The sequence below is a fragment of the Triturus cristatus genome, chromosome 8 (assembly GCF_964204655.1).
Source record: "Triturus cristatus chromosome 8, aTriCri1.1, whole genome shotgun sequence".
Taxonomy (NCBI): Eukaryota; Metazoa; Chordata; class Amphibia; order Caudata; family Salamandridae; genus Triturus; species Triturus cristatus.
Genome location: NC_140591.1, coordinates 27,774,264 through 27,787,893, shown reverse-complemented (window position 1 = coordinate 27,787,893; position 13,630 = coordinate 27,774,264). Strand labels below are relative to the sequence as shown.

The 13,630-nt window shown below is 50.8% G+C and overlaps 1 protein-coding gene across 3 annotated transcripts in view; it reads right to left on the bottom strand.

The window, feature by feature from the left end:
* Positions 1 to 13,630, bottom strand: part of LOC146799877 (uncharacterized) — a 217,651-nt gene that overhangs the window by 154,228 nt on the left and 49,793 nt on the right. Inside the window, exons 2-3 of one of the 3 annotated variants that reach the window (XM_085620792.1) lie at positions 13,181 to 13,307; positions 12,026 to 12,136 (exon numbers count right to left, since the gene is read on the bottom strand). In XM_085620792.1, the coding sequence (XP_085476918.1) occupies positions 12,026 to 12,136; positions 13,181 to 13,307 (238 nt within the window). Of the gene's footprint in view, positions 1 to 12,012; positions 12,137 to 13,180; positions 13,308 to 13,630 lie in introns of all 3 variants that reach the window. The other 2 variants (XM_085620793.1, XM_085620794.1) reach the window with 2 other exon arrangements.

The following is a 13,630-nucleotide window of genomic DNA, read 5'->3' as shown; positions in this document are numbered from 1 at the left end:
CAGCTAGTGCAGATCCTAGAGGAATATGATGCTCTTAGGGCCTCACAGGCTAGTACCCTAGGTACAAAGGAGGGTCTACCCACTACAGATGAGTCAGATGGGACTTCAGATGAAGAGGTAGACAGCCAGGGCCATGTAGGAAGACTTAGCCAGGCTAACCTAAGCTTACATGGGAGTTTGCTTGGGGTCCCCCCCATACAGACCCCCAAGTGGGCTTAACCAGAGAAGCAGGAGAGACAGATCCCCTTCAAGGGAATCCATTCACTCCCATGTCTCTAGCATATCTAATGCCTCTTCTCACAGGGGAATGACTTCCCCCCAGAGAAAGGAGCATGAAGCCAGAATGAGGGAAGCTAATCTGAGGATAGAGCGGGAAGAACTTGCCCTTGCCAAGGAGAAGCTTGCTCTGGCTAGAGAGCAAAAGTTAAGTGGGTTAGAACCCACTGGTGGCAGCAATATCCCTAAGGATAGAGACAGGCACTATGATAATAGAAACCTGAGCAAGATTGTCCCTCCCTACAAGTGTGGGGGTGACATCCACAAATGGATAACTGCTTTGGAGAGGGCTTGCAAAGTACAGCAGGTACCCCAAAGTCAGTGGGCAGCTATCTTGTGGCTCTCCCTCTCTGAGAAAGGTAGAGACCAGCTCCTCACAGTTAGTGATGAGGATGCAGACAATTACACTGTCCTGAAGAGTGCTCTGATTGATGGGTTTGGCCTAACCACTGAACAATACAGGTTGTTGTTCAGGGATACCCAGAAGACACAGACTCAGGACTGGACTGACTTTGTAGATTGTGCCACTAAGGCTCTGGAAGGCTGGCTAGTGGGAAGTAAGGTTAAGGACTATACAGGATTGTATAATTTGATCATGAGAGAACAAATCCTTAACAACTGTCAAAACCAGCTACTGCATCAACACCTGATTGATTCTGATCTGACTTCTCCCCAAGAATTGGGAAAGAAGGCAGATAGATGGGTCAGGACTAGAGTTAAGCAGAAAAACCAAAACCAGGGCGGTGATCAGAAAAAGGCAGACCAGAAGGGTAATGATCAGAAGCAAAAAGACCAGAAGTCTTCACCAGGCCCCCAAAAGGCTCAGGGGGAGGGTGGTCCCAAAAAGGATAAAAAGAAAGATGGCCAAAAGAAACCATGGTGCAACTATTGTTAGTCCAACTCACATTGGTTTAGTGAGTGCACCAAAAAGGATAAGCCCCCAGCCACCATTGCCCCTAAGGCAACTGTACCCCCTAGTTCAGCTGTAAGTGGTGGTTCCCAGCAAAAGGGTGTAGTAGGGTTAACCCTGGGAACTGAGGAGGATTCTGGCCTAGTCAGAATACCTACTCAGGCTGTTCTGATCTGTGATGGGGACTTGGCTTTGTCCTCTACTGTAAGCCCCAGTAACCTGGGCAAGTACAGACAGACTCCTTTTATCAACCAAAGAATGGCTCAGGCCTACAGGGACACTGGGGCTAGTGTCACAATGGTGACACCTGCCTTTGTGGACCCTGGACAGATCATACTAGGTGAGAATTACCTAGTGACCAACGCTAGCAATGCCACTACCTCCCATAGTGTGGCTATTGTTAACTTCTCCTGGGGAGGGGTAACTGGCCTCAAGAAAGTTGTCGTTAGTTCAGACTTTCCTGTAGAGTGTTTACTGGGCAATGATCTTGAAACTTCAGTTTGGTCTGAAGTGGAGTATAGGACCCATGCAGAAATGCTGGGGATAGATGCACATGTCCTTGCTGTGACCAGGTCACAGGCCAAAAAGTGCACCACTGAACAAGTGCTGGATCCTAAAACTATGGACCAGTCACAACCCAAGAGAAAGAGCAGTAGGGTAAAGGCTGTGCCTTCCCCCCCTCTGCCTCAGACACTGGATCAGCCCTCACAGGAGGATGATTCTGAGAGCCCTGAAGGAACTGTCCTAGAAGAACTTGAACCTGATCAGGTTGAGTTTCTTGGGACAGGGGGACCTTCAAGGGCAGATCTGAGGCAGGCTCAATTAGACTGCCCCTCTCTTGAACCGCTCAGACAGCAGGCTGCTGCTGAGGCTGCAGGGAATGCTCAAGGTACCCATAGAGTGTATTGGGATGAAGGGCTACTGTATTCAGAGGCTAGGGACCCCAAGCCTGGTGCATCCAGGAGGTTGGTCATACCACTGAAGTTCAGAGGCTTCCTTCTTACCTTGGCCCATGATATTCCCCTTGCAGGACACTTAGGCCAGAACAAGACTTGGGACAGGCTTGTCCCTCACCTTCACTGGCCCCATATGTCAGAAGATACCAAGGAGTTTTGTCGCTCCTGTGTCACCTGCCAAGCCAGTGGCAAATCAGGTGGCACCATAAAGGCCCCCCTCATACCACTACCTGTGGTGGGGGTTCCCTTTGAAAGAGTGGGCATAGATATTGTAGGACCAATGGACCCACAAACAGCATCTGGGCACAGATTTATACTGGTGATAGTGGATCATGCCACCAGGTATCCAGAAGCTATTTCCCTGAGGACCACAACAGCTCCTGTTGTGGCAAGGGCCCTGCTTGGAGTATTCTCCAGAGTGGGCTTTCCAAAAGGAGGTCATTTCTGACAGAGGTGCCAACTTCATGTCAGGATATTTGACTGCAATGTGGAAGGAGTGTGGTGTGAACTACAAGTTCACCACACCCTATCACCCACAGTGCAATGGGCTTGTTGAGAGATTCAACAAGACCCTAAAGGGAATGATAAAAGGTTTACCAGACAAGCTTAGGCGAAGATGGGACATCCTTTTACCCTGCCTTCTGTTTGCTTACAGAGAGGTCCCACAAAAGGGGGTTGGCTACAGCCCTTTTGAGCTTTTGTTTGGGCATCCTGTAAGAGGACCCCTATGTTTAGTAAGGGAAGGATGGGAGAGACCTCTCAGACAACCCAAACTTGATATAGTGGATTATGTACTTGGTCTCCGCTCCAGGATGGCAGAGTATATGAAGAAGGCTCCTAAAAACCTTGAGGCAAGCCAAGAACTCCAAAAAGCTTGGCATGACCAAAAGGCTGTGCTGACTGTTTACCAGCCAGGACAGAAAGTGTGGGTGTTGGAGCCAGTGGCCCCAGCAGCACTCCAAGACAAATGGTCTGGACCCCACACTATTGTTGAGAAAAAGGGAGAAGTCACCTACTTGGTGTACCTTGGGACTCCCAGAAGCCCCCACAGGGTGCTTCATGTCAACAGATTGAAGGCATATGTTGACAGGGCAGACATGGGCTTACTCATGGCTACAGATGAGGGGCAGGAGGAAGAGAGTGACCCTCTCCCAGACCTGTTAACTCAGAACCCTGATGATGGCTCAGTTGATGGTGTGGTCTTTTCTGACAGCCTCACTGTCCATCAGCAACAGGACTGCAGACAAGTTCTGCAATCCTACAGACATATGTTCTCTCTGACCCCAAGTCAGACAAACTGTTGCACCCATGAGGTGGACACTGGTGACAGTCTGCCTGTGAAGAGTAAAATCTACAGGCAACCTGACCATGTCAGGGACTGCATAAAAGTTGAGGTACAAAAGATGTTGGAGCTGGGAGTCATTGAACCTTCAGAGAGCCCTTGGGCTAGTCCTGTAGTTCTTGTGCCAAAACCTCACACCCAAGATGGTAAGAGAGAGATGAGGTTTTGCGTGGATTACAGAGGTATCAATGCTGTCACTAGGACAGATGCCCACCCAATACCTAGGGCAGATGAGCTCATTGACAGACTGGCAGCTGCTAAGTTTTTGAGCACATTTGACCTGACAGCAGGCTACTGGCAAATCAGACTAGCTGAGAATGCAAAGGCCAAAACTGCTTTCTCGACCCCAGGAGGACATTATCAATTTGTGGTAATGCCCTTTGGTTTGAAGAATGCACCTGCCACTTTCCAAAGGTTGGTGAATCAAGTCCTTACTGGGTTGGATGATTATTGTGCAGCTTATCTTGATGATATTGCTGTCTTTAGCTCCACCTGGGAGGATCACCTGGTCCACCTGAGGAATGTTTTAGAGGCCCTGCAAAAGGCAGGCCTCACTATCAAGGCCACTAAGTGCCAGATAGGGCAGAGCAAGGTTGTATACCTGGGCCACCTAGTTGGTGGGGGTCAGGTTCAACCACTGGAGAGCAAGATCCAGACCATAAAGGACTGGACTCCTCCAACTACCCAGACTCAGGTCAGAGCTTTCTTGGGCCTGACTGGGTACTACAGAAAGTTTGTTAAGAACTATGGGTCCATTGTGACACTACTTAATGACTTGACCTCCAAGAAAATGCCAAAGAAGGTTCAGTGGACAGTAAGCTGTCAAAAAGCATTTGATGACCTGAAGCAGGCCATGTGCAGTGCACCTATTCTGAAAAGTCCAGACTACTCCAAAGAGTTCATTGTCCAGACAGATGCTTCTGAGTTGGGTGTGGGAGCTGTTCTTTCACAACTTGATATAGATGGTCAAGACCAGCCCATTGCTTTTATAAGTAGAAGGCTGACCCCTAGAGAGAAACGTTGGTCAGCTATTGAGAGGGAGGCCTTTGCTGTGGTTTAGGCCCTGAAGAAGCTGAGGCCATACTTGTTTGGCACTCACTTCAAGATTCAGACAGACCATAAGCCCCTCTTGTGGCTAAATCAGATGAAGGGTGAAAATCCCAAACTTCTTAGGTGGTCCATTTCCATACAGGGGATGGACTTCACAGTGGAACATAGACCTGGGACTGACCATGCCAATGCAGATGGACTCTCCAGATATTTCCACTTAGAACATGAAGACTCAACTGGTCTAGTTTAATGTCCCTAAGTTTGGGGGGGGGGGGTTGTGTAGGAGAGTAGGGTCTGCTTTCTATGTTCACCCCCACTTTTTGCTTTTGCTTTACTGGTTTTCGACTTACATGTGGCTGTGGGCCTGCTAACCAGACCCACAGCCCTGCTGTTCTCTCTCTAAATTGATACTATGTACTTTAGGTGCATAACCCAATTGGATAGGATCACCTTATTGGCCCCTGTACAGTGAACCTTAGGTACCCAGGGCATAGGTGTACCCTAGGCCTACCAGGGGCTGCAGCATGTATTATGCCACCCCTGGCCTGGCCTTCCATTATGACACAACTGGCTGATCACTCAGCTGGGGCAAGGTCGTGTAATCACCCCTTGCTTAGGTGTAGTATTCCTATACCTATCTTATATATAGACACATGTGTACCTATCAGCCACTCCTACGGCAGGCCTTAACAATCCTGGAGGCAGAGTGCTTGGTAACATGTGAGATGGTGCTCTAGCATGAGCTGAGCCTGTCTGCAGCTTTCGGAACCATGTCCTTATAGCTGTTCTATGATATAGCTTACCATATACTCTTAAAAGTGCCTTATAATCTTAAACGGTTATGGTAACTATGGTTTGGCTTTATCAAAACATGTCGTGTAAGGTGTCTAACACTTTGGAATAATACCCCCATCCCATTTCTGGGGATGAGGATATTATCCCTCTCTTCTAGAGGGAGAAGACATGTTGTAACCTACTTACCCGGTTAAAGTTAACCAGAGCCCCAGCATCACAAAATGGATGCTGCTGCCACGACACAAGTCTGACCTCCTGCTGCTGGGAGTGATCCCGGCAAGGGAGGCTTGGACAATAGGTTTCCTGCCTTGGGAGGTGCGAGCACCACCCCAGACAGGCCTTAGTGTATTGGGGCAGGGAGGGATGAATGAAACGAGACACTGCCTGGGGCACACAAGGTGCTCCATGCATAGTCCAGTTCAAACCGGTGCTGGGGCACACCAGCCCCAGTCCTGGCGCGAAACTGGACAAAGGGAAGGGGGTGTAACCGCCCCCCTCCCAGGTCCCACCCATAAGGCGTGACCTAGCAGGCAACCCAGCCCCCCAGATTAGTATAAGAGTGGTAGCTGGGCCCCAGGAGATTAGATTATCCTGAACCTGCAACTTGAACAGAAACTCTGGACCTTCGACATTCGACGAAAGAAGAAGACTGAAGAATCTCCCTTGTGGCCAAGGAGTGGCTACCCTGTGCAAACAGGCACCATCAAGAGACTACCCTTTGCTTTGCTGAAGTTCTACGAGGGACCGACTGCAGAGCCCGACCAGAGCCTTGACTTCCAGACTTCTCCGACCCTGATCCACATCCACAGCTGAGCTGAGATCCGTGGAGGCGACGAGAGATGTGGGACCGGCTACCTAGGAAAAGTGGCGAGTATCTTCCAGCGCAGCTTCTGAGGTACCCTCGAAGTTGTGCACCGGGGATTGAGAAGCCCCAACCCCAAGCACCATCTGCACCGAAGATCAGCCCCCCCACACTCCACGAGTCCTGCGTGGGGCCCTTCTGCATTTTCCTGCTTGCCGCGTCTGTCCGGTTGCTTGCCCGTTGGCTAGCGGCCTCTGTGAAGACACACCTTGAAATCTTCACTGCTGGTTTGGCTCCTCCAGACTGGCTCCCGCTTCTTTGCAAAAGAGAAGCACCCCAGACCTTCCTGGTCTGCACCAGAAGCAAGCCCTCCGTTCTTCGTGGGTTCCGCTTGCCAAGGCTTGGTGAGTCCTAGTTCGACTTCGACGCCGCCGACAGCAAGAGCCTTCGTGGGACAGCTCGCCTCCTGGTCCTGGTCGTCCTCGACGTCTCCTGGTACCCGTGGCTGCAGCGACAAGCTTCACCCTTCACCTGCAATCTTCACGACATCGCCTGGTTCCTTCCTGGTTCCAGGTCACTGGCTAGTGACCTTGACTCTGTCCCTTCTGCTTGCAGGTACCCTTCCTTCTTGATCCCGGCCTTGGGATCCACCGGACACTCTGCACTGACTGCCTGTCAGCAACTTTCCCTCAGGCATCCATAGAAGTCCACGACGAAACCCGACGCAAGTTCACACCTATGCACCCGCAGCCCGTGGGCTAGGTAACTTGGGTACTTCGGTGCTCACAAGGGTAGTGACTATCCTAAGGTCTAGTTTCCGAGTCTCGACTCTCTAGCTGCTTCAGTAGTGTCCTTAAACTGCTTATTTCAAAACTGTGCTATTTCTATCGACTATACGCATTACGCGTGAGTGTTTCCACTCTGCACCTGAATCCCGTGGGCCTCCCACTTCCTAACTGTTGGTAGTGTAGTGTAGCCCCAGCGATCCCCTAGGCCTAGGCCTATTCTATTTCCGTGACAGTGGTCCTTATACCACTTCTTTAGTATATGGTTTGAGTGGCCCCTAGGGCCTAACTGTATTACTTACCTGTGTGACTTAATGTATGCTTAAATAAGACTGTGTTGTACTTACCTCGAATCTCATAAAGAGTGCTGAGGGTTTGACTAGAATGAATACACTTTATTTTATATATATATATCTGTTGTGGTGTCCTTTCATTTGGTATTCAAGGGATTATATATGGTATCACAGCTGGCTTCACATGCCATTCAGAGTTTAGCCTAAGACTGCTCTTGTCCATGCTACCACTAGGATAGCTGGTCTATAAGGTTGACTTTACAACCAATCACCATAAGGGTTGTTTGGACTGATATAAGGTGTACACTAGAACTAGTGACATCATACATCAGGCCAACTTCTCACAATGGGGTCCTTGGTGAGGGAGAGGATCAGTTGAGTGTCGTCGGCGTAAGAGATTATGATGAGGTCGTGCTGTCGGGCGACGTGTGCAAGCGGGGTCATGTAGATGTTGAACAGTGTCGGGCTGAGGGAGGATCCCTGGGGTACGCCGCAGATGATCTCGGAGGCTTCGGATCGGAATGGGGGGAGGCGGACCCTCTGGGTTCTGCCTGAGAGGAAGGATGTGGTCCATTCCCGAGCCTTGTCTCGGATCCCTGCGGCGTGGAGGCGTGCGCGTATTGTGCGGTGGCAGACGGTGTCAAATGCGGCGGAGACGTCTAGGAGGATGAGTGCTGCGGTCTCACCATTGTACAGCAGGGTCCTGATGTCCTCGGTGGCGGCGATGAGGGCGGTCTCGGTGCTGTGGTTGCTGCGGAACCCTGACTGGGAAGGGTCCAGGATTCTGTTTTCTTCGAGGTATCAGGTTAGCTGTCTGTTGACGATCTTCCCTATGACCTTGGCCGGGAACGGGAACAGAGAGATGGACCAGAAATTCTTGAGGTCTCTTGGGTCTGCCTTGGATTTTTTGAGTAGGGCGTTGATCTCGGCGTGTTTCCAGCTCTCTGGAAAGGTCGCGGTCTCGAGGGAGAGGTTGATGACGTTGCGCAAGTGGGGTGCGATGGAACTGCTTGCTTTGTTGAAGACGTGGTGCGGGAAAGGATCTGACGGAGAGCCAGAGTGGATTGTGCTCATGGTCTTGATGGTGTCATCGATGCTCACGCTGGCCCAGGCTAACAGGGGGTCGTGGTCGATGATGTGAGGGGAGTCTGTTGTGTTTCTGTCTGTTGGGGCTGTCTGGGTGTTGACGCCGTCGTGGATGTCTGCTAGCTTGCGGTGGAAGAAAGTGGCGAGGGAGTCGCACAGGGCTTGTGACGGCGGGCTGTCGTTGGTGTTGGAGCTGGGGTTGGAGAGTTCCTTCACGATGTTGAAGAGCTCCTTGCTGTCGTGTGCGTTGTTGTCGAGGCGGTTTTTGAAGGCGGTTCTCTTGGCAGCCCTGATGAGGTGGTGGTGGTGGTTGCGGATGGTGTCCTTGTGTGCTGCGTGGCTGTCCGGGGGTCTGTTCACTGTGCCGTTTCTTCTCTAGCTTCCGGCAAGCTTGCTTGGTGGCTAGAAGTTCTGGGGTGAACCAGCTGGCCCTCTTGCTGGTGTCTCTGTAGGGTGTTTTTTTTCAGCGGGGCAAGGGTGTTGGCGCAGTCCTCGATCCAGCGTCTGAGGCTGTAGGCAGCGTCTGAGAGCGAGGTTTGCATTTAGTTGATCTTCGGTGATTTTGCTCCAGCAGCGGCGGGGGATCTGTTGGGTGCGGTGGTGTGTGGTGGGTTTCTGGAAGGTGAAGTGGATGCAGCGGTGGTCGGTCCAGAGGAGTTCGGTGGTGTGGTTGAAGGAGACGTGTGGGCTTGAAGAGAAGACGGGGTCGAGCGTGTGGCTGGCAGAGTGGGTGGGCGTAGTGACGAGTTGCCTCAGTCAGAGGTTGGCGAGGTTATCGATCAGGGTTGTGGTGTTGCTGTCGTTGTTCTCAAGGTGAAAGTTCAGGTCTACGAGGAGGATGTAGTCGGTAGAGGTCAGGGCGTGCGTGCTGATGAAGTCGGCGATGGAGTCGCTGAACTGGGGGCAGGGTCCGGGTGGTCGGTTGACGAGAGTGCCTCTGAGGGTGGAGTTAGGGTCTGTGTGGATCTGGAAATGCATGTCTTCGGCGGTGCTGAGAGTGTCGGCGGTGCTGGTCGAGACCCTGATGCTGTTCTTGTGGACGATGGCGATTCCTCCTCCGACTCCGTTGGTGCGGTCTCTGCGGGTGATCTTGTAGCCGTCTGGGATGGCTAAGGCAATGTCGGGTGCGGAGGAGTCGTTCATCCACGTCTCCGTCAGGAAGGCGACGTCCAGGGATGTTGTGTCGAGCAGGCCCCAGAGCTCGACGGCGTGTTTGCGTGCGGAGCGGGTGTTCAGAAGTACGCATCGGAGGTGGCTGAGGTCTTTTTTGGCAGGTGGTTCGTCGGTTCTGAGGCTGGTGTAGCTGCAGTTCCGGCAGGTGAAGGGACCGTGTGTGCGTTTCGGGGTGGCCTTGAAGCAGGTGTGGGTCCGTCCGGGGTTGAGAGCATGCAGAGTGCTGGCATCGTAGTGGCGGCGTTCCTTGTGGCGGGTGTGGCGACCAGGGGTTCTGGCGCTGGGCGCGGTCCAGGCACGGACGGGCGCAGACGTGCTTGCCTTAGGCGCGCCAGCGGCGCGCCCGCGCTTCGGCGGGCATATATGGGGAGGTGGGAGGGAGGAGCAGCTGGGAGGTGGGGGCAGCGAATGGGCAGTCAGGGGGCGGGGACGCAGCGGCGGAGCGGGACTACGAAGGGCACAGAAGGCAAAAAGGCACAAGTAAGGGGGCAATGAGTGTTACAGAAGGCGAAGAAGGTTACAGAATGCGGGGGCAGCGAGGGGAACAAAAGGCAAAACGGGCACAGGGTTACCGGGGCAACGAGGGAGCAGAAGCAAAAACGGGCAGAGAGACACGGGGGCAGCGAGGGGAACAGAGGCAAAAACCGGGCAGAGACACAGGAACAGTGAGGGGAACAGAGGGGAAAAAACGGGCACAGAGCAAGTACAGACAGCGGGGGAGGACAGAGAACAGCAGTTACGGGCACAACAAGACGGAAGCAGTACAGGCAATACAGTGAGAAAACTAACCTGGGCCAATGTTGTACTTCCTTGATCGACGAGGAGTGGGAGGTCTTGGCTTTGTTTGCTGGCAGTGGTGAGGGAACCACCACACCTCAGGCCCGCCGTACCGGTGTCAAAGGCGCCTCCCGGCACAAGTTCCCCTGGGGACTCAAGGCCCACAATCCCTCAATGGTCCCCGGTCTGCTATCAGCTTTCTGGACGCACGGCCTCAGGCATGCAACCCCAGTCTCACTCACCGCACCTCAAACAATCCCCAGCAGCTCCTCTGCATGAGGGTCGACCAGTGTCAGTCACTGGCAACCCGATCGACACTAGCCAGGGGGTAGTCACCCCAGGGCCCCACTGCGTGATTACTAGTCACCAGCGCCGCAGGGCCCCCTGCTCTCCCGCTCATGTTCTTTTGACGGGCTTCTTTACAAGCTAAGGGCCGAGCTGCTGTGCACACCTCGGACTGGGGTTTCTACAGGATAGTCAGCAGGCAGGCTAGGGCCTCCAGGCAGGGCCCACCCAAACCCTCGCTGCTCCAAGTGCTGTTTGGTGACCTCAACTGGCTCTAGGGGAGTGGTGCCCTCCAGGTTAGGGCCCGCCCTCACCGCTGCGACCCCGGAACGCACACCGGGTCATTCCACGTATATTTTTGCCTCAGCGGGTGTGGCTCCAGACAGGAGGACCACCCCCAACGAGTCATCCAGGTGGGCCTACCACCGCTGGCGCCCCGCGCTACCAAATGCCCACTGCTTCCATCTCAGGGACTGCCACTGCTGGAGTCAAGGCCTAGCACGGGCTCACAGGCAAGATTGCTGCCATTCCCTCCGCTCGGCCAGGACAGCCGTATTATAGGTGTGGGGGCCACATCTGGGCCTGCTCCCACCGGTAACCTCTGCATAACTTGGGGGAGAAACGGGGGTTTCAATGGAGAGCAGTCTTGCCTGGTCTCCTCCCTGGCCACATCTCCTAAATGTTTAACTTTATAGCTAATGAATTCAGCAAAGTTTCTATCTGACACGTGACTACTGAATAGGCCCACTACCATTAAAGGCTATAGTACGGTTCAGGATTCACTTCCTGTCACCACACTTTCTGTGTCATCACTCAATATGACATTATTGATCAGTTTCTATACTTATTAGTCCTGACAATAGGGCCTGTGCCCCGGTGGACACTCAGCGCTCATCTATTATCAAGAAGTCGCATGGAGTTATGCTCTCTCTGTCCATCACTCTATGAAGTCACACATTGAAGTCTTCGACGGAGGAGTAAAAAGCTGAAGAACATCTTCATGCTCTGCTGAAGTCTAACTTAAAATGAGTATATCAATCTAGAACCCACAAAGCAGCCAAAGTCACGGTATAACCGCACAAGTGACTTTTCCAATCTCGGTCATTCATTCCACAGTGCCAAGAAGCCTATTAGCATATGAGGCCCTTTTAAATAAATACGCAATGCAAATACAACTGCCATTAGTCACTGATTGGAAAGTCTTACTCTGCACTTCACCAGGTTGTATACTTTCACATACCCATAAGGTATTTCCTGATAACTTCTGATTTATTTTCAAGTGGAAATACCTGAAGATATTAGATAATGAGATGAAGAGATTATTCCAACCATATCTCATGCATGCATGTGTTAAGGCACTTGTGCACCCAAGCATATGCAGGTCTGTCCTTGCCAATGTGTGTGTGGGTATGCTTGTATCAGTGAGTAAGCACTGCTACACATGTGAGTGTGCAAAAAGAATTAATGAAGAAATAGGTTTACCCTTCGCACTCACTTGGAGAATGGTCATCACTTTGACTTCTGTCAGAGTCCCCAACATCCACAGGGAACAGCCCATCATTTTCTTTCGCTCTCAACGAAAAGACAGTGGCTGCAATCACAGGACCTGTTTAAAAAAGACAGGGGAATGTGTAAGTGATCTGCAGTTGTACCCATCATCTGCTACATTAAGTTATTATGTAGGGAACCTCTTTGGTGAAGGCAGAATCTGTGACAGGGTTAATGAGGTAGCAGCCACTTTGCTGATATGCAGGGATGCTAGTGGGCCTGGGTTTTGGAAGGCGTGAGTCGTGTACAGCAGGAGCAGATGGGGAGAAGAGGTGGGGTCTTTACTAGTATCTTTAAGTGCAGGAGGTTTGTTGGGGCTCCAGCATGCAGGTGAGTCGGTAAATACGAGAAGGGCATTCACTGGAGAGAACTGGATACTGGAAAAGTCCTAAAGGAAAATGAGACATGGATGGCAACAAATGTTCTGACATTTAACCCAAATAAGACAGATCATGACGTTGGTTAGAATGGACCCCCTTGCCAGCAGAGGGTAAAAAGTAGTAAGAAGACAAATCTTGTAGTGCTAACCGCAGAAGAAAAATATTTAAGTTTGCCACTTGTATAACATCAGAAGCTCAATGCATAGGTAGTGGGCTGCTATCCTACCTCAATTTTTGCTCGCCATAGCACTTCATGTCTTGTGTATCTAAAACTACATAAATTAAACAAAAAATTCAGCCCAAAGGAAATTTAAATAGTCCTTAGACAAAAATGAGATGTGAATTGCAAAAAAACTACTCTATTTTATTTCAAACATGGCAGAGTTGCTATGATATCTTCCAATGTTATCAAAAAGTCCTCCAAACAGAGGGCAAAAGAACGAATTCAACAAAAACTGCTTACGGTGCTAAAGCTAACTTGACTAACTAAATGCCTATCGCCTATTCAATACATAGATAGTGGGTTCCCATTCTAACTCCAAATTAGCACATCTGGCGTATCTAAAATCAAATAAACAAAGCGCAAGCCCAATGAGAACTCGAATAGTGAAGGGAAATGCAAAAACATGTTTCCAAACTTATGAGACTTCAAAATAAGGCAAACAGTTAAATAATTTATAGGCTGAGCAAACATTAAAAAAATTCAGCCATTGTAACGTTACCGAGTGACATCAAGACTTGGTGAATTTCTTTCATCAGATTTCCATAAAGATCCTTTTGCCAGTTGTGTAACAGCTCCCGCTCTTGTTCTGAGAAACTAGCAACTGCATCCTGGAATGTAAGCAGCATCTAAAAGAATTGTGATTATACACATTTATATCATATTCACACTGAACAGTCACGCATGATATAGAACAAAACCTGTTCCTGTAACAAAGGGTATTTAAACCTCTAGGTCTTGGGTCCCACAGGTCCAGTGATCCAGTAATGCAGTACAATGCCCACAGTGCCAGATGAGATATGGTGTGTTTCTCCTCCACCCTATCTACACCTGGCTGGTATGACCAGAATGAAACTCCAAAGTCCAAATGAAGATATTCCTCACACCATTTTTTTTAAACTTAAATATGTTTTACTGCAGGGTTTATACAGCACAGTGATGCCAATTTAGC